The 27,352-nt window shown below is 34.5% G+C and overlaps 1 protein-coding gene, 1 long non-coding RNA gene and 1 pseudogene across 2 annotated transcripts; all 3 read right to left on the reverse strand.

The window, feature by feature from the left end:
• Positions 1-2,775: 2,775 nt before the first annotated feature.
• Positions 2,776-5,913, reverse strand: LOC128215884 (uncharacterized). The gene is made up of 5 exons (XM_052922492.1): positions 5,826-5,913; positions 5,028-5,160; positions 4,782-4,873; positions 4,052-4,311; positions 2,776-3,590 (listed from the first exon to the last, which is right to left on the reverse strand). The coding sequence occupies exons 1-5, from the start codon at positions 5,911-5,913 to the stop codon at positions 3,546-3,548; spliced, it is 618 nt and encodes a 205-aa protein (XP_052778452.1). The 3' UTR covers positions 2,776-3,545.
• A 5,359-nt stretch (positions 5,914-11,272) lies between these two features.
• LOC128215885 (uncharacterized) lies at positions 11,273-13,801 on the reverse strand (annotated as a pseudogene).
• Positions 13,802-21,531: 7,730 nt separating this feature from the next.
• On the reverse strand, positions 21,532-24,398 carry LOC128217230 (uncharacterized). Its single transcript, XR_008258209.1, has 5 exons — positions 24,198-24,398; positions 23,581-23,719; positions 23,332-23,423; positions 22,640-22,895; positions 21,532-22,173 (listed from the first exon to the last, which is right to left on the reverse strand). It is a non-coding gene; the product is annotated as an uncharacterized LOC128217230 (long non-coding RNA).
• Positions 24,399-27,352: the final 2,954 nt, after the last annotated feature.

The following is a 27,352-nucleotide window of genomic DNA, read 5'->3' on the forward strand; positions in this document are numbered from 1 at the left end:
CTGAATAAAGAGGCAGGCGACGATCCTTTTTTCTTGCAAATATGTCAACGACATGTTCGGCGTTGATATTGCGTTCGCTGTAAATGTTCATCAAACCCAGGCCTGACATTCGCTCAGTTGTCATGGTACTCCTCAAATACGTTTTGACTCGACGCATTGTCGAAAATGAGCGCTCAGCCGTGGCCGTTGCTACTGGCATACACAACAGAGCCATGAGGCAGAGCCTTATGTTAGGATACGATGCCTCAGTAGCTACGTCCAATGCTTTTTCCAGGGTTGAGTAGGGAGCAGGTGAAGTTACAGTCCACTTCGCTGTCCAACGTTGACACTCTCGCTCGATAGTCGGCTCGTCATCTGGCAGGTCTAACTTGAACTCCTGGAATATTTCTATCGTTACGGCATGGGTGAGACCGTCGACCTGCAAATAAATCTTTATTGTATTTTCGCACTTATGCCATTTAAATATATGCGGCCAATGATCCGGTGCTTATTAGATTAAAGGGTTTCATTTGTTTCATTAGGATTTTCTTATTATTGTGGAAACGATCAATAATTATTTAATTTTAATATCTTTAATGCATGCGCATGTAAATAAGTTAGCATAAATGCTACACGATTATTTGGTAAAAACGCACGTGATGAATCAGCTCACATACAGTATTAATGTATTCAGATATTAACCCGTTCACTGGCATGCAAGTCGTGTACATGCGCGATATTTTTTTCAAATTCCGATTTTGTTTCCTCATACTCCCTCGACCTTTTGGTAATATCATTGTGAAAATGTCAAACAACTTGGATCCAAATGAGACGTCTCATTCGGATCTAAGTTGTTTGAATATATAACGATACTCGGGGTAAGGCAGTGAACGGGTTAAAACCTACATGGTATTACCAATGTTTTATGATTGGTGCATTGCATCACAAACTATTCGTTTTATTCCTTGATTACACTACCTTTGGAGGCAGCAGATACTGTGCCTTGTGCCGTCCATTGCCTTTCAACAGCCGTGCGTCTAGATCAACAAGCAAATGGTCTACGAACGAGCCGAGATAGTAAACGAACGGTTGTGGATAAGCTAAGAGAAGAATTTCGATAAGGATGTTTTAATAAACCATGCAAGATATATCATAACATTATATAGTACTGACCTGGAAGGGAACTTATACTGGTGAACGTTGTTCCAAGTTGCGGTTAATAGCTCTTTCTTCTCACTGTCGTCTAGTTTTTGCCCGAAAATATCACCGTAAGGCAGATTAAATGTCTGTTCAGTCATTTTTAAAAGTCCCGCCTTGTAAACATCATTCGGATCATTTACCAGGAGGTCAACAGGATCCACACCGATTTGGCAGGTTATGGGAAAATTACGCGTGTATAACTTAAGTTGAGATCTACATCGTGATCACCTTTTTTGCGGAATTTAGGTATTACACTATAAAAACCAACAAACGATAAAATTCTGACGTAATTATTTCTTATACCCCCCCCCCCCGCCTTTACTTTTTATTGCATTTTGGGAACTTTTATTTTTTTGCTTTTTTCTGACGAAGTGTACGCATTGGCATACTGGCGTATGCCTGGGTACGCGCCTGCATGCAGTACTTAATTAATTATCGTATTTTATGACTATAATAACAAATTATTCGTAGTTGGTTATTCACAGTGACTGGTTTAACACTAAATGGTGTTTTAAGGAAGATGTAAGACAAAATTTACGGTAGCGGTTGTGCTACGGGTGTTAAGATTGTGCAAGGTAACATTGATTGACGTTATCCACTTGGATCACATGTTAAATGTACATATTCCGGTCAGGTGACTGTCCCTTTGTATACATCATTATTTATTAACGGAATCTCAAAGCTCGACAAATCAAAAATCGACTCTGATTATTTAAGTTTGTTCTGAAGGTATATTTGTTGCAGCAGTAGCGGTTGCAACGTTGTAATTTGTAATAGTTAAGGCTGTGATGATAAAATTGGTCAACAGCTAGTATGACGTTGAGCTTAACAAAACGGATCCAAATTTTGTCATATTCTACCGTATATTGTTTTTTTAGACAAATAGTCAAACAACAATCACATGCAAACATTAAAAAAGACTTATAAAGTATTTTAACACTAATATTAATATTAACATACTACTTATATTTATAACACTTCCTCTTTTTTAAATCATGGCATCAAGCTTCGTATGTAGGTGTGAGGCGTGTCGTGTTACTGTCATCAGTCATTGCATGTTATCTAAGTGTAATGCAATACAGGCATGAAGAGTCTGCACGTATTACATATATCAAATACATACTATACATGCACACATGAACAGTTAATACTAAATAGTATAACTTGATCATTAATGGCGGCCCGAAAGTTATAGAAAAAGAATTCGAGAAATCCGTATATTCATCCGCAACATTCTGACCTTCTCATTACAATATTTAGATGCTTTTTACTTGTTTTTGCTCAAAGCCTAATAATTTTTCTAGTTCTACTTTGGCATGATTCCGAAACATTGCATAATAATAAAAATATTCAATGCAAAACAATATTGAGTATTGATACGCACATTATGTCGCAGAACAACATGAATAACATTATTGATGTATGACAGCCGTTGTCCTCTGTCATTATACCGAAGTAATATGATGTCATTTTCAGATCAACGTCCATTAAATACCAAGTAGGTACACCATTTTCTCAAAGTATTTATTTTCAAGGCAATGGGCATCACGGATCATTGAAATAAAAAAATATCCCAAACGCAACTTGTGTCAGGAATATCATGCATTTAAAAAGTAAATTACCACACTGGTTTATTTACAGAGACTCTATTGCTATTGTTTCAAAGACAGATTGTAATATGAAGTCTTAGTTGAAAAACTTATGTTACACATGGACTGTCTCAAAAACAAGTATAATTTTATAAGTAAGGGGTAAGCCTTATAAGGAATTATCGATCTTTGTATGACATTCTAAACATTCCGGAAGTGAAAATAATAATAATTTACAATACAAATCTCATTTCCGGTATTGATGTATGATAACAAAGGTGACACTTCCAGCTTAAGGGTAGGAACTTTCCGTCACAAAGCTTACAGGAAGCCCCTTGAAGGACCTTGGCTTACTTTTAACGCGAAACTAAAGCATGTAATCACCTTAACTGATAATACTTGGAGCTGCAGATGTCAATATATACAATTAAAGCTATCTACAACAAGAATATCATACAAACCAAGGCACAAATAATACACAATTCAATAAACGATTTAAGTTTAAGAATAAATGTTTCATAAATGTACGGAATATATTCCCTTTCCTCATTAATTTTGGTGTTCAAATTTCGTTCACTGAGTACATCTGGTGGTAACTCGAATTTTTGGTGGGTCCTGAGGGAAGTCAGCAGGATGGTGTCAAAGAAGATAGACAAATATGAATAATTGCTGAACTGCTGCCCATCACAAGGAAGATATAGTCTTGAAGCAGTGCATTCTTCAGGGTAGTTAGAAAATAACTACCACAAGCATTACCCATGACCTCTGGCTGACGATTTAGACTTGCTTTGCCTTGTTATTGCAGAATAGACCCTGAGTACCCTGAAGTAAAAACATAATTACCACAGCAAAGTGTTGACTTCAGCATTAAAGTCGCTTACTAGTACAACACAAAAACAATGAAAACGAAGCTAGTTAAATAAATAAGTGTTTTTAGTGAACACGTTTTTTAAGACCTCATCTTTAATACTTAGTTATAGATAATACGTGACTGACCCCAGATTAGACACTAGCCATTAACTTGTTTCTACGAAAATTCTTAAACTAAAGCTGGCTTTGGTCATGGAAAATTGTTTGAGCTCAATATTTGTTTCCGCTAAGATACGTGTGTTGAATGCATATAGGTCATAATGAAAGGAATATTTCACTTATTGTGCTTTTCAAATTTTAAAAACTGACCTAGCAAACGTTTTATATTTTTCAAAATCTTGTTTTAATTCTCTTTCTATGACAATCAAAGCTTAAGCACCCCTTTAACATATAGATGTTTGACTAGCACTTACCCTTATATGATGTGTGTTAGGTTCGGATGGCCACTCGTGTACTACGGTCAAATATTCCCCGTTCATAGTTGAAATCTGAGAACGATTTAAATCATCTTGTACTTCATTCTCGCTCAATCTTTCATAAGTTGTCATTGAGTCGTCAAAAGTGGCATTGCAAGAAATGCCTTCCACAAGAGGTACCGTCATGTACACTGAAACTGGGGTTATATCTTTCGTTGTATCGCTGTTTTCTAAACACGTGTATCGGCATGTTTCATCTGGAAAAAAATGCATTACATTGTTTGAAGTGATAAAATTATGCGAAAGCTGAATGTCTGATGACCCCCATTGTGTTTGGTGTCACTTTAGAGAAGATACTGTGTAACTGTTTCTACAATGTTTTTCATCGTCCATTTAACGAGTTATCCTTTTATCTTCTACCCACATGTATGTGGTCACCAGGCATCTAAAGTTTAATATAATAGTGTAGGGAAGTATCAATCTAATTTTTAGTCGTATTTCTTCATCCATTGTTTTACACAAAATGAAAAGCCTCGGTCAGGTTGCAACATTACCATTTAGGTTGTATTATTGTAAGTTAAAATGTTACAAATATACACTACCATATGAACATATGATAATTAAGAAAACCATCACGCATAACCAACGCAAACTATACCAAATGTAAGATTTGTCCCGGTATATTCAAATATAAGAGTATTGTTTAAAATTAAAATTGACAGAAAACCTTCAATGATGTCTGCATTAGCGTCACTATTTATTTCACCAACATTACTAACGTCTGTAGAACGTCTTGTTCTGTACAGTGAAGGGATATACCTGTATTGTGCCAAAGGAGAACATGGAGATTAGAAATGCATGGTAAGCATTTATAAAGTAAAAAAGTACAAATATTATAATATGATACACAAATATATAATTATCAAACTGAAGACTACACTAATTAAATTAAACAGAAAAAACAACTTCATACTGTTTCCTCTTTTTCTTTATATAGCTGAAAACCAATGGCGTAACAATGCCCAATATGACAGAGGCTATAGGTACCCCAGCAACCAGTAGATAAGTTTTTGCGCCCCACTTGTCACTTTTACTGATGTTTTGTACTGTAATAATGTGAACAAGATATTACTATTTACCAAGCCTATGATTATGAAAACATACATTCATGATAATCTAATACTGATCATGATTTTAACTTTCAATTGGAAAGATTTATACTTTCACGGTTTTTTTCACCGACCTAATGTGGACTCTGTATATTGTGTAAAACTAAGATAACAGATGCAGATTATTTACGCGTCATATTACATGATGAACTATTTAAATGAAAAATAGATGATATTCTTACAAACAAAACACATTCCCGTTTCTTGTTCACAAATGTTGTGCGAACATCCTTGGCATATCTGTGTACAGTCTAGACCAAAATAACCATCGTCACACCCATGCAGACAGTATCCGCTTTGACGATCACAAATGTTGTCGCTTCCATCACAATAAGATTGACACGAAATGTTACAATATGGTCCATAAAACGATTTCTCGCATTGGTCAAAACAAGTACCGTCTTTGACCATGCACATGCCTGTCCCGTTTATTTGTTTGCAATTCTTATTACAGTTGGTCAAGCAACGGTCTTCTACAAATCCCGGTTTCGTACAGTCCTGTGATTCACAAATGCCATCTCTTTGTCTACATGAATGACAACCCTCATCACAAGGTTTGTTACAATTGCTTGACCAACGCCCTACAACACACCCACGCGTACAGGACCCGTTGACAGGGTCACATTCCCCGCCAAAACACGAACTTGGACAATCAGCACACAACCCAGCTTTCTGGCGGTCGGGGAACATCCCTATCCTGCATTGATCACACATTCCGTACACATCTCTCGGACTGCCCTCTGTACCAAGCGACAAACAACGTTTACAGTTGGGGTCATAGGTTGTGCACAGCTTATCACACCGTCTCCCAAAAAACCCATCCTTGCATCCAACAAGACATTCTCCTTCAGAGGTGCAATAATTTCTTTTACAATTAACGCTACATCTACAACACGTTTCATGAGTAAGATAGTACCGCAGATCTGTGCAATATGAACACGAAGAGTCGAGGCATATTATTTTAGAACATTCACAATTACTCTCGGGGCTGCCAATGTCGTATTTGCAAGAAATGCACGTCCCATTTTGATCTCTGTTACACGACTCATTTACATCCACGGTAACTTGTCCATGATTGCTGTTTGTAACAGTTAAAGATATTATAACTACATATACAACGTTAATCAACATATCTTTTTTACAACCTCTGACCTTTTTTATTTTCAGAGAGAACCGTTTCATTTACTTCACTTTGATTTCCCTGATTCATACTTTATTATTAAAATATATTATAAAACAACCTGCTCTTATTGAGTTTTAAGGTTTTAGATTTAAAATTATGTAAACGATTTGAATGAATTGAGGTTGCTTTTATTAAAACAGAAACTGATTGATTTGACATTGAGGACAATATAACCAGAAACTAGTTGTAACTGTTTATTAATCATTATTGTTTTATATCTCATTTCCGACCATTCGTCACCATTCCCTTGAATTGAACAATGTACGGATAATTGACACTTAACATATTTTGACACGTACACACTCCTTGGTACCAACGAAACCAATACGATGATTAAGCACTAAACAATCAGCGACATGACTTATTTGTAAACTTAAGTGACATATTATACATTTATTGAATGGCTTGTCGGTCAAAGTTTTTTATATTTCAGATGAAATCTGAGAACGATTTAAATCATCTTGTAATTCATTCTCGTCCAATATTTATTTGAAAACAAACTACAGAAACAAGCTCAGTATCATAAAGTTTAAACATAAACTCCGTTTAATGTCATAGGGTAAACGCAAAGATATTGAATAAGCTACAAGAACAAGAACAAGCTTTGTTATTTTTCAAGATGGAGATAATCGTGGAAGAATACAAGAGAGAAAATAAATTTTCAATTATTTCTGATTTGAGGATCGATTATGGCTGTCTATTTCGATTTTATTATATATGTTAAAACATATCCAACGGTAGTGTATTTATTATGGCCGTTATTGAGATGTCACCAGCTGATGTCCACTTTCTGTATATTTATGATATGTTTCGAAAGAAAATGAGCACTTGCCTTTAAGAGGTGTCGATCACGTGGTACATTGTTTTGATACCAGGCACTCAATTATGTCAGCGCAAATAGGAGAGACAGTATGTAATTCTTTTTCTCTCTACTATGTAAAATCACAATGTTCTTGCATCGACCATTTTCAAGCTCCCAATTTACCCTGTAATTTGGTACCTTTATTATACTGAACAGTTCTGTTCTTTACTCGGAATGTGTGTCACAAGTTTTGAATCGAGGGGCGAAATATGCTGCAAAAACCGTTAAACCAAGCAGAAACTGTTCTTTTTTGTTGCTAGAGTTCGCTATCAATATACGCATTTTCGTTCACAGAGATATTCATAAACATTGCGTGCACATCAATTGATATCCCCTAATGTACGTATGCATGTTGCAGAAATAATACTACAACTGTTTTTCGAACCAAGCACAAACACAATATTGTCCGCACCAAACACTACATATTTTTTTTTATTGCAGTTGATGATATGATATTGAGGAAAGTCAAACAAGACTAAAGGCGCGTAATGGCTTTATGAAAGAAAGCATACAGCCATGCTCGACATCATACAAATGCTTAGGGCTTATGTGTTTAGCCAAAGTCTCTTTTGACGTCACAGGTAAACTATCCATTTAAGATTGAACTATTTCAACGTCGTAACTGATGAATTATCAAACTATTCGTATATACCAATTTTAAATGCTATGTTTAAATTTCAATTGCAGTATACAAAGTTCTCTTAAAAAAGTTATTAAATTCATATTTCAGGGGTTGTGACCATGGTGAGAGAATGCAGTTCAAGTGTTCAATACCAGTATGCGCTTCCAGACATTTTTACTAATTGTCTTAGTAAGATATTGAGAAATACTTGTATATATAAAATTAATATATTTCGATATCTTTTATAATTTTGTTTCCGGAATTCAGTAGTCTTAAATCATATTCTGCTAAAAGCGATTTCTTGTAATGTTTCTTTTGCATATATGTTACTGTTTATGTCCTGTTATACATTTCTGTTGATGTCTTGCTAGGCACCGGAAGTGCAATTTTAAAGCTTTTACTTTTACGATTTCAATGATGTCTTTCATACTGGTTATTTTCTTACAGCCGGGCAGTCGATGAATATCGCCATTTAAAAAAGAATAATGTTAATTGTTTTATCTTAAATTTGTTTACCATGATATTGGAAAAGTATTATAACAAAATTACCTACCGTATCACTGGACGCTGAAAATTTAGTGCCTGGTATCTAAATAATGTACCACGTGATTACCGCCTCTGCCTTTGCTAAATGCCAAGTTTTCATTTTTTCGTAATTGTCAGGGTTTTTTTTATCAAGAGCAACTTGGGGTAAAATACATCACGAATTTGCCATATCTACAATTACATAGGCTAACTATGGAATAAAACTTTAGAATCAATAATATTTGCCTTCATGGAATAGTTGTAATAAAACGGAGGTTGCTAGTTAACTATATATATAGTTATCCCCCTGTATACATGTATATAAATTGTTAATAGTGTACAGAGTGATGCCCCTGAATGCATTCATATTGATAATATGTACAGAGTGATTCTCCTGAATGCATTTATAGTGATAATATGTACATAGTGATTACCCTGAATGCATTTATATTGTTTTAATGTACATAGTGATTCCCCTGAATGCATTTATACTGTTCTAATGTATACAGTGATGCACCTGAATGCATTTATATTGTTTTTATGCACATAGTGATTCCCCTGAATGCATTTATAGTGATAATATGTACATAGTGATTCCCCTGAATGCATTTATAGTGATAATATGTACATAGTGATTCCCCTGAATGCATTTTAGTGATAATATGTACATAGTGATTCCCCTGAATGCATTTATAGTGTTTAGTATGTACAAAGTGATGCCCCTGAATGCATTTATGGTGTTAATATGTACATAGTGATTTCCATAATTGCATTTATATTGATAATATTTACAGTAATATATTAAATGTAATACGAGTATGTTTATAATGATTCCCCTGAATGCATTTATAATACGTATATGTATATTGTGGTTAGCATGAATAGATTTATAATACGTATATGTTTAATGTGGTAAGCATGAATGTATTTATAATACGTATATGTTTAATGTGGTTAGCATCAATGGATTTATAATACGTATATGTTTAATGTGGTTAGCATGAATGGAACTATAATACGTATATGTTTAATGTGGTAAGCATGAATGGATTTATAATACGTATATGTTAATGTCGTTAGTATGAATGGATTTTTAATACGTATATGTTGAATGTGGTTAGCATGAATGGATTTATATTGCGTATATAAATGATTTCCCTAAATGTACTAGATGTACTAATATTGAATTTGTTAATTGACGTATGCCGGCCGTTAAAACAAACACAGCCTGATTCTTCCGAACAGAAAAAATGAACAGTGTTTTTACAGCACACTACTACTTAAGCATGTGCTAGATAAAACCTTTTGTTGACCTTCCGTTTTTGTAAATGGCAATCTAAATAAATAGAAACTGCTGGTTTTATAATTTGTACTACTTTCTCTTTTCGGAATGTGTTTAGAGAGTCATTTTAGTAAGGGTGCATTGACGTTCAGATTAGCTGTAAAAAGGCATATCCCTTCCTTCTGTTCAGCAAAGGAGTATTTTATCCTAGACCGAAACAAACAAATAACCCTTTATTGTAAAGAAAAGAAAGCACCAAAGTTCCCTTACGGTTAAGAATTTAACAGAAAAAACAACACTTCAATTGTCTTACTAATAACCAAAGTTAACAGCTTGTAAACAAATGTCCTTTGCATCATGTTTTTGGATAAAAAGGAATTGAAAACAAAAACAACAAAAGAAGTTTTTCGCATAAATATATATACATTTTTTTATCAAAAGCCATTAACATTTTACTACACAATTAACAATGTGATGTGATAAATTCTTTTCGAATAAGAAAGACATTCAATACAATAGTGAAACATATTGTTTGGAATTCATTTCCTGGCTACAAAGTGCAAATCACTCTCTTAAAATAGAAATAATTACCACAAAGCTACAATGCATTGTTGATATTGCAGTCTGTCCGATTTTGACACAAAAACATACATTTTGTAAACCATGATAAATTCTCGTAAAACTCACTCAACTTTTAATTACACATAATTTTGTTGCAACGGATGTTTGCATTATGCATGCTTTATTAAACCTCAAACAAAGACTATGATTTGTTTCATGTTTTGGTCATTCAAGGGACTTGTAAACTGTTTAAGGTCCTTAAACAATAAAACGATCATATGCTTATAGGCTAATATGTAGACACAACAAACCGGAACTATAGGATCGTCTTAGATATAACAGCACCAATACACATGGCTTTGTGATAGTACACAAACTATAAGAAAAAAAATGCCATAAGACTTAACAATAGTCATATATAGAAACGCCTTCATGAGTTGATGGTAGTTCTCAACTATGGATTTTCTCAATACAAAATAAATTTAGGTTACGTTTAAGGATTTAACTTGTTCCTGATAGCGCTTCATGTGAAATTGGCAAGCGCGTGGCCTCCTGCGTGCACACATCATGGGCACAAAAAACAAGAGATCAATCCTCATATTTAAATTAGTAAACCTTCACGATTTAAAATTGATAATACCTTCTGTAGCTGAGAATGTTTTATTATCAACAACATACTTTTGTAACGTCGTATACCATTGGTAAAATGACGGGGCCCTAATAAAATCATGACGCAATATCAACATAAACAAAAATTTCATAACCCCTTGCGTTTTATATAATATAAAAGTGTGAAAACATTGACCAGACAACCTTTTGTAAAATGCAAGGATTATAGTGTTGCCATTTGTGCATTTTGTCAAAGGCCTTATGCTATTATATTACATTTCAGAAATCATTAAATAGACATAACTAAAGTTTATTAATATTATTTTAGGTGCTATATGACAATTTGTAACAACCATAAGTAACACAAACTTTTACATAATCATACACTCAAAGGACGAGCGGGCACTATCGGTGAAGCGCTGTATTCCTTACAACGAGAACAGGCACGTGCGAGTGGTGGATAATGTAATCGCTGACGGAGCCGAGAAATGTTTTCCGGATTGTTGCAAATTCGCGCGTGCCGGGGACCACGACATCACTCTTATCTTCCTTTGCGATTTTGCAAACAACCTCGCCTGGTTTTCCTTGACCAGTCCGGAACTTTCCTATCAGCTGTTTGGAAAATAACAACACACTTCATTACTGAATTATATGAAAATGGGAAGGAAGAAAATAACTGCGAAATGCAATGATTTAAAAGGTTTGTACGTGTAGCTATTAACTATCAGCACCTTTATTTGAATGAAATTGTGAACACTTTTTCGACACTCGATCTAATAATTGTCACTTGAATATCGCGTTTTTTGTTCCGGCTTACCTTACTTTTCTGTACAATTTCTTTGTACTTGTTCTCTAGGGCTATCACTTTCTTTGTTAGCTTCATCAGCATCTGATCAACAACTGCCGGGCCTAGGGAGAAATAGAGACAAGGAAGTATTTGCCCCTTGCAAAATAATGTGCCATAAAAAGTATTTATTATTTATAAATATCAAATATAAAAACACAACCAACTTTGTATTGCTCAAAGAGTAAATTTTCACACTAAAACACCCCCCGAATTCAAATTAAAGACAGTTTACTTGAATTGTGAACCGATTTCCAAATAGTTTAAGCTACGTTTTTGTTTTACGTTCACATTTTAATAACATTTGTACAATGAAAACATATTGGCCATGGAGAAATCATACATTTCTGGAGTGTGTATAAGCACGACATAGTCATCTGGTCGCATCACGTTGTCAAAGTACTCTGAAACAATCACGGGAAACATTACCAGCACACGCAAATATTAAGACTTGGCAAAAACGTATTACCAGATAAAATGTCGCTGATTAGCCACAAAAATGATTCAATCTGGTTTGCGATTAATTGGGGGATTTTTTCTACAGCAGATTGATGAATGTCAGACAGCTTGCTGCTGTGTGTTTTTATTTTGTCGGGCAGATGATGCACGGCTTTCGTAGCAGCAATAAGCTTTCAAAATTGTTCAAAAATCCAATTCACGAGCTTTTCTTTAGAGAATGCGAGCATTTTGGTGTTCCCCAAGTTACAGCAATAATTCAGATTTTGCTGATCAGCTGCCCTATTGTGATGCCGTTCAAATGCAATTCAAATGTTGAAATAATAATCATGGAAAACTAATTATTATCGAACCTTGAAAAGACATAAACTATTTAGATCTGAACTATTCTATATTGTACTGAGAATTTATTTCTGGCTTTTGTTTTATTTATAGCATAAAATGCGAAAAAAAAGTTTATAAAATAACAGCTTGGATTATAAGCCGGTTTGTTTTGATTTCCATTAGCATCCCAGCACTAGGAAAAGAATAAAAAGAAGAGTATAATAGTAATATTTATGATTATAATACTGAAAATGAAAAATAGAGGGGATGGTTAACAAACGTAGTAACAAAACAAGGCTTTTCACTAGATCGAACCTTTTCACTAAGGTCCTTTAGAATACGGTCCAGACAATCAATAAGACAGCAAACTTTTGGATATAATAGTCCTTGTCCTTTTTGTCAGAATTCTCCATTTTACGCCAAGTAACCTCTGTTAGTTACAAAATATATGTACCAGTATTAAAACATCTCCATATATATAGAAAGAAATAGCGTCTCTTTTTTAAACTTCAATGTTTAATTTATACTTACACGAAGAAAATATTCATTATTTGTGGTCAATAATAAGTGTTATTCAATTGCAAGAAAACAATTTGTCGAAACCTTTTATTTAATTGATATCATTGTGTACAACGCATTGAATCTAACTTACTGATGTATCAAATCGCGTACGAGACATGCATCTCTCACATTTTTGCGTATTTTTTCATTCGATATTACTGGGTTTGTCTACCATGTAAATACCAGTGAATCTAAATATAACGTCGATATGTGTAACTGCACTGTTCACGGGATTTTCACTTTCCAAATATGCACACTGTTAAACCCTCATACGATATATTTAATCAGGTCAAACTCAGCAGGAGCGAAATATTCTTTTAATCATGTCAATGATTTATTTTCGGTGTTATATTAACTCGTATTGCCAATCTTAGGCTTATTTTGAGGAAATACTGTATTTGCCGATTTGGGGACCATCTTGTGTCTAGTCCCTCTAATATACATCGCGATAGTATTATATATTATTTTTATTAAAACACGTACGTACGCACAAACGCACGCACGAAAGCAAGATGAAAAAACACGTATCTTCGTATATTGTTGTCAAGCATAAACAAATCGATTGTATAATACACACAGAGAAAAAAATATTCGTCTTCAAGACGGAAGAATGCAGGAGACTCACGATGAAAAAGGTCTCTTCCACGAAAATACTCACATTGAAGTGCCTGTTTTGAATGTTCACTTTCGTCAATACCAAAGGCAACCTTCCTTTTATGGTTTTTACTGTCCAATTGTTGTTCTGCCATAATTCCTTCGTATAATATCCTTTCTAACAGCAAACACGTTCTACCACAAGGCCCAGTTGTTCTTAGAATTTTCAATGATATCCTGCCTAATGCTGACTGCTCACTGATATTCTGTATTAAGAGTCTAACGAAAGTTCTTGCCCGATTAAACAGCTCTGTGGTGATTCTAAAAATAAGATCGACTCGCCTTCGATGTGCACATTCAAATAGGTTGTAATCAAACAGGGCTCTGTCGAAGGCCGGATTAACTGATGATAATATACAGCAGTGCTCTTGTCCCCTTTCTTAAGATCATTGTTTTCCAGGCAGATCCCTAGTTGATATAGTAACTGAAATGAAATCTACAAGGAGCAATAACAGTTTCTGGAAGACGATATTGGCAGGTTTTATCTCTGTTCTCTATTTTGCATATGCAAAAAGATAGTGTCCTCGTTAAAGGATTATTTCTTTAAAGCAGTAAGTATCTTCAATTTGATTTGGTGCGGGTGTGCGTGCGTGTGTTTTAGTTATTTTGCTTGAGCTTATGCTTCAAGACTGATGTAATGGACATCAAAAATTCATATTCAACTGAGTCCATTATGTGGAGTTGAACATCATACACGAAAGAACCAGATTTCAATGAAAATCAGTCTCTAAAACAAACATTGAATAACGTTTTATTTAAAATAATATGCTCATTTAGAAGTATGTAATATTTTTATGTACATAATTATATATAAAACGTAAAATATTCGTATAAAACACGGATATGAAAGGGAAATCTCCTTAAACTGGAGGACTCATTGAAGTTCTGGTTTTGACCTTTTTGGAACTAAATTGCATTCTAATTCTATCAATAGGATACTACAAGGGAGATTTTCAATACATAATTCATTCAGTGCGGTTTTCTCCCTTTTTCCTGCACTGCTCTAGCAATGAAATTAGCTAAATTGACGAAATATACATATATCATATATCATTATCCATTAATATATCAACTATTCAAAATGAAGTGAATTTTTATCCAATTTTTTAAATAAATTACAAATATGATAGTTTCATACATGCCACATCATGTTAAATCATTTTGTTTATATTAAAGTGACCCTTTGTACCTGTTAAATGTGGATACGAGTTAGGTTGTGCACACAAACTGGTATTGTAATGATCAGTTGAGAAACGCATACATGGTTATGGTTTGTAAGTGTTTTTTGGGCTGGTTATGAGTTCGGGAGAGAGATTTCCTCCCCTGACAAGGGGTGAGGGGGTTCTTTGAGGGACCATTTATCACAAAGCATCAGCTACCATATTGATGTGGTCGCCACATCAGCTCTAGCCCCCTTACATATGGCAATACATACAGATATGAGGAACAATATATATATATATATATATATATATATATATATATATATATATATATATATATATATATATATATATATATATATATATATATATGTGTGTGTGTGTGTGTGAATCTTGTTCGATTGTGTTTTTGTTAAAAACAAGATCACAATGTTTCATGGCATGTTATGCCTTGGAATAACACTTTTTTCTCATTGACGTTGATGCTGGGCTTGCAGCAAAGCGCCACCATAAGGAGTTAATTATTGTTATCTTTAAGACCATTTTTGCCTGACTCTTCGGCTGACCCTTCAGCCTCATTTATATATTAGAGTGTTCTTACGTTTTTCGTTATTACATCTCGAAGAATATTACACAACATTTTTATATATGTATTATTTCATTTCATTTTCATTTGGGTTTTCCTCCTAATCTGTACAATGATTCTTATATTATTCGACTTAATGAAGACATATTCTGAAGGCGATCTATGTCTTGGTTTTCTTTGAATGTCTTTATCGCAACTCTAAAGAGCTAGCACCGCTGCTCCATTACAGATGCCGCCTAGTACTTAAATGTAATGGCATCGTGGTGGAGAGGGGAGTAGAATGTCTTATCTGGCAGACCCTCAGTTTATATCACAGATGCCGCCAAGTGCTTAAATGTAATAACATCGTGGTGGAAAGGGGAATGGTATGGCATAACAAGCTGACCATCAGTTACTATCACAGAAGCCGCCCAGGACTTATATGTTATGCCATCGTGGTGGAAAGGGGAGTGGTAAGGATTAACAAGCTTACCCTCAGTTTATATCACAGATGCCGCCAAGTATTTAAATGTAATGACATCGTGGTGGAAAGGGGAGTGGTATGGCCTAACAAGCTGACCCTCAGTTTATATCACAGATGCCGCCCAGTACTTAAATATAATGGAATCATTGTGGAGAGGGGAGAATAATGTCTTATCTGGCAGACCCTCAGTTTATATCACAGATGCCGCCCAGTACTTAAATGTAATGACATCGTCGCGGAGAGGGGAGTGGTATGGCTTAACAAGCTGACCCTCAGTTTATATCACAGATGCCGCCCAGTATATAATGGAATGACATCGTGGTGGAGAGGGGAGTGGAATAGCTTATCTGGCTGACCCTCAGTTTATATCACAGATGTCGCCCAGTATTAGAATAAAATGACATCGTGGTTGAAAGGGGAGTGGAATGGCGTATCCGGCTGATCCTCAGTTTATGTTACATACGCCTCTCAGTAGTTCCCAGTATAGCGTGAATGAAATGGTCCCGTGGTGGAAAGGCCAGAAAATTGCATGTCTAGCTTACCCTTAGTTTATAATACAGACATTTATCTAATACTTTAATAAAATGACGATTGAAAAAAAAGTCTAAAATAATAGCATGTCTTCAAGGCCGTCAGTTTAAATCACCGACATTTCCAAATACATAAATAGAATGACAATGGGGTGAGAGGTGATTATAATGGCTTACCTACGGTTCGAACGCGGTATGGGAAAATAAATAAACATCCGTGCCATGAATAAATATACCTATACTCCTGTTGTATATTTAGAAAAATGTAGTATTTAAAACTTTATATATGGAACTGAAATGTGCTACTGCATGTTAATCGAACTTTCAGTTATGAAAGTGGTTTGCCTGTCCAAACATGTAAATATTCTTTCAAATATCAGTTACCTTTTCATAACTGATTGGTCCCGTTTCTCCGGTGTCAGGTGCATTTCATAAAGTTTTTACTTTACTTATATATTGCCATGAATTGTGTAATGTAGGATGCCTCCACTCAAGAGTTAGTTTGTCTCAATGAATAAGACCATTATACATTACATTTATTATTTATAGTTCACTGTGCTAATTCTAATTTTTACATTTTACATTTTTACATTACCGTTAAGCATTTTTACCAAAGTACTGTTGGCAAACGATAATAATTTAGTCCATATAAAGGGTCCGTATATAAACAGCCGCTTCAGAGTCATTTGACGTTGTTGTTTTTTTTGCCTGCTTAGGTTAAGGTGGAACGCGGCCCCGAGTGACTTTCGAGTTAATGTCTTAAAATTTGTATACAAAAAAACCAGTGTATGCCAAATAAGGGACTGCTTTTTACATTTTCAATATTTGAAACAGTTTTGAAGCTACGAGTCTTACCATTGACTTCAATATTGATACGTCTTTCATTTCTTTCCAGCTACAATAACCGATATTTTTATACTTTATTTTACCGCTGTAAAATTTCCTCCGCAAATGCGTCTTGAGAAAACGTTCATTGACATGCATTTTGCTTTCTCTTGTTTTACGTATTTTATTTTTAATGCGTATATTTTATTGCCAAGGGAACGACGGCGCGGTTTTTCGCTGAAAAAGTTCGCCTATCTTTAATTTTTGAAAACGTTTATTTAATTTAAGATTTTTTTTTTAAATGTTTCTTTTTTTTATTTATTTATTTCAATTACCCTGACATCAAGAAATGTTTACCTGATCGACTTCGTTATTGCGCAATATTATTATTATATACAACAAACAGTGCATTGATTTACAAAATTAAACATCATTTTACTGCACTTATAACACAAAAACTTTTAAGTTCATCATTCAAACCATTTGAAATTTAAATGTTATCTGATAACGCGTGGTTTTGTATGTTGCTTGCGTGAGTTTGTGTCGGCGTGTGCACAAGTATGAGGGCGTATAAGTGCGTAGATGTGAACTATAACAACCGTAACAAGATGAGATTATGAATACGATTCATTGTGTTCTCTTAAAGTCAGTGATATTCTAACTGAATCTTGCTGTAGAAACGTCAACAGAAAAAAAGATCAAACACATTACACAATGCTTAATATTTTAGTGTGTTTCATGTTAAGGCTGTTGTAAGGTTCAATTTTTACCCCGTTGAATATTGAACCGAGGATTCATTTTTACTGTAATACAAATGACGGATCAGTTTTAACTTTAAAAACACGACCCCCCCCCCCCTTCCCACCGTTAATGACTGACTTGTCGTCGCATAACAAATGACCCTCGTTGAAAGTTGATCGAAGTTTATATATATCAATACCAAACTTGGTTCATCATATTGGCATTTTTAATTGAATTGATCAATTGTATATGTTGTGGATTTTTTTCATATAACGACAATTGACGTAAGAGGGTTGTAACTTTGGAGCACACTCGTTTCACATTCACCACTCAGAAGCGAATTTAAACTAATTATCTATCCCAACGAACATTTTAACAATTTTTAGTCAGGATGGAGTATTAAAGCGTATTGTATTTACATTTGTTCTCAAAAATTGACATGAAAAAGGAAACTTGGAAGGGGGGTGTTCGTTAATTGTTTGCCACAATTTTTTTATATCAGGCGATTTGTAATAAAAATTTGATTAAATATGATTAAAAAAAACTAAAATTAATTGAACAGTTGTTTTTTGTTTTTTTAAATGTAGGGAGAACTATTTTCAGCGAGATACGACGCCGTTATTTCCGCGAAATTTACGTTTTTGACCCATTAAAAATAATATACATTAAACAATAGAGAGGAAAATAGATGTCCTTGGACAAGACACACTTTAGAAAGAAATATCACTCATTTAACAAAGACTAGATGAAAATATCGGTTTTTGTAGCTGGATCGCAAAACAAATGACAGACGTCTCAATATTGACGAAATTGGTATATTTTGATACCTCGTAGCTTCAAAATGTTTCGAATATTGAAAATGTAAAAAACAGTCTCTGATAATTTTAATATATTAACTAGAAGATTCGCTTAGGGTCGCGTTCCACCTTAACATAAGTAAGCAATGAAACGTCAAATGACTCTGAAGCGGCTGTTTACATGTGGAACCTTTAAATGGACAAACTATTTAGTGCGTATTGTTTGCCAACATAAAGATAGTAACAATACTTGACATTGGTGCGCAAAATATCAGTCACCTTTTTTTAATAAGGTGCTTTATACGTTAATTTTGCCAGTTGTACATACGTATAGATAATGGTGACATCGGCCAGTTGTCCCAATCTCATTTTCACCTTAGAGCAGATGGTAATTAAAAGTAAGGGGCAGTTGGAGCTAGCATTGACAGTTTTATAATCAAAATCCAGTTTTTTATCGTATCGCGGTTTGAACTTAAGCAATAGACACATTCCGATTTAAAACATAATTATGAAGACAATTCCATTTCAAACGACTAACATTTCAGTGATACGTTGACATTTACATGTTTAGTTTCGTATTCGAAATCCAGTTAAGCGTTATGCTGTTTGGCGTTAGGCGTCAGACACATAGCGGTTTGTAACATCTTGAATTGCTAGCCAGATACAGACAATGGCTATTCAAAATATATGAAAAACGAAATGTAAATTACGTTTTAACTCTTTCATTGAACGAATTAAAAAAACATGTTTAGAATGTAGTGTAATAGATTATAAATCAAGCATACAAATGTAAACAAATTGTAAGTTTCATTTTTAAACCGAATGACGCTCAATACTTGAACGTGGCTGGTGTAGATAAATACTCCAAAATTTCCACTGCCACTTCGCGAACGCCTAGTGCCATGCACAGTAACTACTGATACCAATTTTAACGTTTTTCGGTATGGAACCCGGAACCTTCTGCACCCGGTGTGATCGCTCTACAACTAAGCTGTCGGGACGGTCTTTACATGACGGACTGTATCCCTAAATGGCAATACAATACTTTGAACCATAATACGTCTTTAACTCAGTTTTACGAAACATACATATGCACCTTCAAAAAATGCATACTAACAATAATATGCTCTTTTGATCAGAATGGTTTAACACACACACACACACGCGCGCGCGCGCACGCGCACATACATAGGTACGCACGCACGCACACATGCTCGCCCGCACGCACACACACACACACATTATTTGGTTTTACAACATTTGGAATGGCACATCGCTATTTCAAGAACTTTAGAATGATAACAAATGAAACTTTCCACAAGATACATGTATTATAATACCGATTCTCTTTGTTCAATATTGGGTTCATTTTACCACTTGTATGGTAATCTATATTTCGAGGTTTATATTTTCATAAACTTTACATTCACTATCAACTTTCTCACCGTTGGACATTATAAATTAACATTTCATCAATTGTGTTTACGCCTTAGATTTTCAAAAACATCATAGCTTTGACCAATAACTCTCACAAGCTGGGATCATTTTAAAATTGTGTCATTAGGACTGTAAAAACCATGGAGATATACACCTGTCTCGTCCACTCTCTTGTTTCTCAGCTTCATAGCCCTACTCCCATTTTACCAAACTGAAAAAAGGAAGCCGATATTCATCAAGACTAATAATCGACTCATCTCGTGTAGAACTCACATCTGCCAATTTATTCTTATAAGTAACAGAAATTTAGCGAGCGCAGGGAAGCTGCAGGCCAAGAAAGCTCGCACCATTTTCTATAGATTGCCAAAATAAACTCTAGCTTATTTTATATTTGCACTAGTTTGACCCACTAGCTCCACCATTTGTGTAGTCACTTGGTATTTTAGCGCCAAAGTTAAACCGCCCTTCCACAATTTAAATGTCGATGAATTGTGGCCTTATCACAGGGGAATCGCACACCACCGTTGCCGTTGGTGAAGCGAGAAAATTGTTCTGTAAACAAATATTTTGACCAGGAGAGGTAATTGGTCAGCTTTGACTCATTCTTATGAAAATTTTAAGCATTTCTTTGAAAAACGGGGAACTTGATTCGATACGTGTTGGATTTATCTGCACGCTGGTATAATATGAGACCAATATATCAAAACATCGTTGAGTTATGACGAACATTCCGGCAATGAACCGAGTGAAATTCAACGAGAGGCAAATTGTATTTCGATTTTCTTGCAGTATTTAGTTTATTCTCGTATTTTATTACTGCAATAACAAATAATTCATTCCGTTGTTTATTCCCAGTGACTGGTTTAACACTAAAAGGTGTTTTAAGAAAAATGCAAGCCAATATTTTACAGTAGGGGTTGTGCTACGGGTGTGAAGGTTGCGCAAGATAACATTTATTAACGTTATCCAATGGAATCACATGTTAAATGTACTTATTCCGGTCAGGTGATCGACCGTTCGTCTACAGCATTACAGCATTATTAAACACAATCGCAAAAATTGGCATTACTGATCATCGAAATAAAAAGTATGTAAAACGCAACTTGAGTCAAGATTATCATGGAATCATAAAGGTTAACAAAGTAAGATAAAACACTCGTTTATTTACAGAGAGTCTATTGGTAGTGTTTAAAACACAGAATTTAACATAAGTTTAACAACAGATATTACATGTTGACTGTCTCAAAAGCAATTATATATATTTTTTTAAGCTTATACGCGAATGTCCATCTTTGGTAAACATGCTAAACTTTCCGGAAGTGAAAAGAATTATAAATAACAATACAATTTGTATTAACAGTATTGACCTTTGATAACAAAGTTGACAGCTTAGGACCTTTCAAATACAAAGCAAACAGGAAGCCCCTTGGAGGACTTTGGCTTGCTTTGAATGCAAAACTGAAGCATGTAATCACTTTAACTGATAAAACTCGGAGATGCAGATGTCAATATACACAATTAAAAGCTAACAAAATGTATTATATGACATAAATAATAAATAAATTATAAACAACTCAATCAACAATTGAAGTTAAAGAATACATTTTACAGTCAACTTTTCATAAATGTACGGAATAAATGTCCTTTCCTCATTAATTTTGGTGTTCAAATTTCGTTCACTAAATATATTTGGTGGGAACTGGAATTTTTGGTGGGTCCAGGGGAAAGTCAGTAGGATGGTGTCACAGAAGATAGAGAAATATTAATAATTGCTGAACTGCTGCTTAGCACAAAGGAGATATAGTCTTGAAGCAGGGCATTCTTCAGGGTAGTGAGAAAACAACTACCACAAGCATTACCCATGAAGTCTGGCTAACGATTTAGATGTGCTTTGCCTTGTTATTGCAGAAAAGACCCTGGGTACTCTGAAGTAAAAATAAAATTACCACAGCTAAGTGTTGACTTCGGCATTGAAGTCACTTACTAGTACAACACCAAAATAATGAAAACGAAGTTAAATAATTAAGCCTGTTTATATTGATAGTGAACACGTTTGTGTTTTAGACCTCATCTTAAATACTAAATTTTAAACAAAACGAGACTGACCAAGGATTAGACACGAACCTTTTACTTGTTTCTTCGACAATTCCTAAACTTAAGCTGGCTTTGGTCAAAGAAATTTATTTAAGCGCATTATTTGCCTCAGAAAGATATATCTTTTAAACTCATATATGCTAACAGTGAAACGAATATTTCACTTCTTATATCAAACGTTGAAAACTGACCTAGCAAATGTTTTATAATTATGCCAAAATCTTGTTTTAATATTGTTTCAATGACAATCAAAGCTCAAGCACCCCTTTAAGTATTTGCTTTTTTACTAACACTTACCCTTATATGGTGGTTTTAGGTTCTGTTGGCCACTCGTGTACTACGGTCAAATATTCCCCGTTCATAGTTGAAATCTGAGAACGATTTAAATCATCTTGTGCTACATACTCTTCCAAACTTTGATAAGTTGGCATTGAATCGTCAAAAGTTGCATTGCAAGAAATGCCTTCATCAAAAGGTACCGTCATGTATGAAACTGGGGTTATATCTTTCGTTGTGTCGCTGTTTTCTAAAAACGTGTATGAGCACATATCATCTGAAAAAATAAAATTGATATCCATATACAAAATTGCATTGTATTGTTTGAAGTGATACAATTATGCGAGTGCTGAATGTCTGATGACCCCCATTGTGTTTGGTATCTCTTTAGAGAGGTTAATGTGTAACTGTATCAACAATCTTGTTATCTTACATTTAACGAGTTATCCCGTAACTGCTATCATCTTATTTTTAAGTTTTATTTCTTCAACCATTGTATGCTTTACAAAAAAATGAAAACCCTCGGTCAAATTACAACATCACCATTTAGGTTGTTCTATTGCAAGGTAAAATGTAACAAGTATACACTGCCATATGAAAATATGATAATTAACAAAAACAGCACGCATTACTAACTTAAAACTATACCAATGTTCAGATTTGTTCCTGTATTTTCAAATGTATGAGAATTGTTTAAATGTAAGACAGAAAACCTTCAATGATTTCTGCGTAAGCGTCACTATTTATTTCACCAACGAAAATAACGTCTCTTGAACGTCTTGTTCTGTACAGTGAAGGGACGTACCTGTATTGTGTCAGAGAACATGGAGATTAGATAAGTATTCTGAGCATTTATACAGTGATACAATATTATAATATAATACACAAAGATTTCATAATCAACATAAAGACTATACAGATTAAATTAAACAGAGATAAAATAGATAAAATAGACTTCATACTGTTTCCTCTTTTTCTTTATACAGTTGAAAACCAACGGCGTAACAATGCCCATTGTAAATATGATACAGGCTATGGGTACGCCAACAACCAGTAGATAAGTTTTTACGCCCCACTTGTCACTTCGACTGATGTTTTGTACTGTAATAATGTAATGAAAAGTATTACTACTTAACAAGCCTTCGATTATGAAACCATAAATTTATACTAATCAAATACTCGTCATGATTTTAACCTTCGATCTTTCCTAGGAAGGGTTTACACTTTTTTTTTCATTAAAATAATATGGACTCTGTATATTGTTTAAAACTTCGATACACTTAATATTTACGCATCAAATTACTTGATATAACATTTATATGAAAAAGATGATATTCTTAAAAAACACATCCACGTCTCTTGTTCACAAATGTTGTGCGAACATCCTTGGCATATCTGTGTACAGTCTACACCATAATAACCATCCTCACACCCATGCAGACAGTATCCGCATTGACGATCACAAATTTTGTCGCTTTCATTAAATTAAGATTGAAGCGAAATGTTACAATATGGTCCATAAAACGAGTTCTCGCATTGTAACTCGCAAAACATGTACCGTCTTTGGCTATTATCATACCTGTACCGTTTACATTTTTGCAAGTCTTAGTACAGTTAGTCAAGCAACGGTCATCCCCAAATCGAGACTTCGTACAGTTCTGTGATTCACAAATGCCATCTGTTTGTCTACATGAATGACAACCCTCATCACAAAGTTTGTTACAATTGTTTGACCAACGCCCTACAACACACCCACGCGTACAGGACCCGTTGACAGGGTCACATTGACCGCCCATACACGAGCTTGGGCAATCAACACACAGCCAAGCTTTCGTGCGGTCGGGGAACATCCCTGCCCTACATTGATCACACATTCCGCGCCAATCTCTCGGATTGCCTTCTGTACCAAACGACAAACAACGTTTACAGTTGGGGTCATAGGTTGTGCACAGCTTATCACACCGTCTCCCAAAAAACCCATCCTTGCATCCAACAAGACATTCTCCTTCAGAGGTGCAATAATCTCTTTTACAATTAACGCTACATCTACAACACGTTCCATTAACAGGATAGTACCACAGATCTGTGCAATATGAACAAGCAGAGTTACTGCATCTTGTCTTAGAACATTCACAATTACTATCGGGGCTTCCCATGCCGTATTTGCAAGAAATGCACGTTCCATTTTGATCCCTGTTGCACGGCTCATTTACATCCACGTTACTTTGCTTATGATTGCTGCTTGTAACAGTTAAAGGTATAATAACTACATATGCAACGTAAATCAGCATAGCTTCTCAACACGCTCTACCTTTTCAATTTTAAGAAAGAACCGTTTCATTAACTTCACTTAAATTTTCCTGATTATTAACTTCCAATAATTCAAGAAATGTCACTTTTGTGCATGGATGTTGATTGATTATATATCAGATTATAAAAAACCTGCAATAGTTGACTGAATGAATTGAACCTTCCTTTTTTATGACAGAAAATGTACGGATGTATTTGGCATTTCAAACAATGCAACAAGAAACTTTGAACAATTGTAAGTGATGAGTTCTCACGCCTTATTTCCGATCAGCCATCACCATTCTCTTGAATTGATCAATGTTCAGATTATTGAACCTTTTGCTTTATCGCATAACACACATACACACTTATCCTCGGTACCTAAAACAATAACGATGCTTTAACATCAAATAATAAAAGACATGTTTAATTAAGCTGACGTACGCCCTTACCAACACACAATAGCAACATAGTATATATTTATTGAATGAAATGTTTGTCAGTAGTGTTACATGTATATTCATTTTAGATTCAGTTCTAAATTGTTTCATGATCTAGTTTCATTGTTAGGTGACCTAGATTCATTTATCTTAACTATTTTGTTCCCTATTATATTTTTAGAATGTTGGCCACTTGTGTTCTGCGTTTATATACTCCCCATTAACAGCTGAAATCTGAGAAAGAACGATAACATCTTGTACTCCTTTCTCGTCAAAGCTTTGTTAAGTTGTAATTAAATTATAGTGGTGGAAATATTCGTAAAAATATGCAAGAGAGCGTGGAAAACAGTGATCTTTGCACTCCTCCTGGAACCACAAAGACAATCTGCTGGTACTTCATTGAGATCAGACTATAGATTAAGTGTCATGTAAGCCAATGCCTAGGTTTCAACAAATATGTTCGTACCGTGGTTTAGTGCACAGATGTGTCATTGAGCAACTAGATTCAATTTACTAGCACTTGTGTGTGAACATTCTTCTACTTAGATCTCAACGAGTTGTTCTAGAGAAGATTACGGGTACTAATGTCTGCGACAACGGTGCTACAGAAAGTAATAAGGTACTTTAAAGGGAAGATTATTATAAAAGTATAGTATTATATACATGTTGACATCTCATTTTGCCGCGCAATGTATGTTCCCAACGCAACCAATGACAACTTATTTTAATTCGATTCGGATTAAAATTATAGCTTAAAGTTTCACATGCAGTAAAATCCCTTTTAACGTCTTAGACCAAAGATATAATGTTCATATTTTTCACTTATTTAGAAATGAAATAAGAGGTCATTATGACATCTTTCTTTGTTTCCTTTGTACACCAAGAAGTGAGTGACATATGACTCAAAAATTGAGCCCTCACCGTTCTTTGCATGCTCTCGATGAAATAGATCAGCAAGATTCTGTTAAATTCTGATGAAAGACATCAAGCATATCTTATGCTTCGAGGCTGAAAGACCATTGTGCAAGCCATATTTGCACTAGTGCATTAAATCGTATGCACCGAAAACAAAATGTGCATGTACACCAGTTATATATGCAACACTTGTTTTCAAAGATGTTTAATTTAGATCTTTTTCTCGATATTCGATTTTAATTTGTTTTTGTAGCAAAATAAATTTTGCAAAAATGCATTCTTTTTGGTTCCTGTTTAATCTAACACAATATACATACTTGCTGTGTTCTCCACCGTTATAAAAGTGCCACCACCTGCATCTTTTAATGTCTTCAAGAACAAAAAAATAATCTTATGCTACAGGTGGTTTTGCAAATCGGTTGCCTCTTTGCCTCTTTTCCAACATAGTGTATCTGCCCGTATCATTAGAAGTACTAGAATGAAACCTTTACGATGTATACTGATGTTTTTGCGTTGATGCTGTTCAGTCTCAACACAATGGCAGGTGCAATAGTTCAATAATTTGTTGGATACTTTAATCAAGAGAAATTACACATAATTTTTTAAAAGAACCTTTCACACGACATGCCAAATGAAAATAAGTCAAAGGACCAAACACAAATAGTTTTATTTATTAAGATGTAAGAAAGGAAATTAGTGATCGTAATCGATAAAATAGTCAATATTCACCAAACATTGCAGACAGTCACATTCCATAATATTCGATTTTCATAGAATGGTATTATATTTCTTGCGTATAACTTCAGTTGTTGATAAAATGTTATCTATCAAAAATGTTTGCATTAACGAACAAAATTATTGACCTTCATTTGTTTTATTATCCTGTCATTACATTTGAGACCATTTCAATAATGCATACTTAGGAGCTACATAAATTAAGGAACAGTTGACAGAATTTAAAAACTTATGAAATGTAGTACATCTGTGTAATATTAAAAGAAAACATAATTATTGGACCACACTCACAACAAGGAACGACAAGTGATTCATTTTAATCGTTTTACTATTGATGCAATTATTACAGACCTCG

Source organism: Mya arenaria, chromosome 14 (genome assembly GCF_026914265.1).
Source record: "Mya arenaria isolate MELC-2E11 chromosome 14, ASM2691426v1".
Taxonomy (NCBI): domain Eukaryota; kingdom Metazoa; phylum Mollusca; class Bivalvia; order Myida; family Myidae; genus Mya; species Mya arenaria.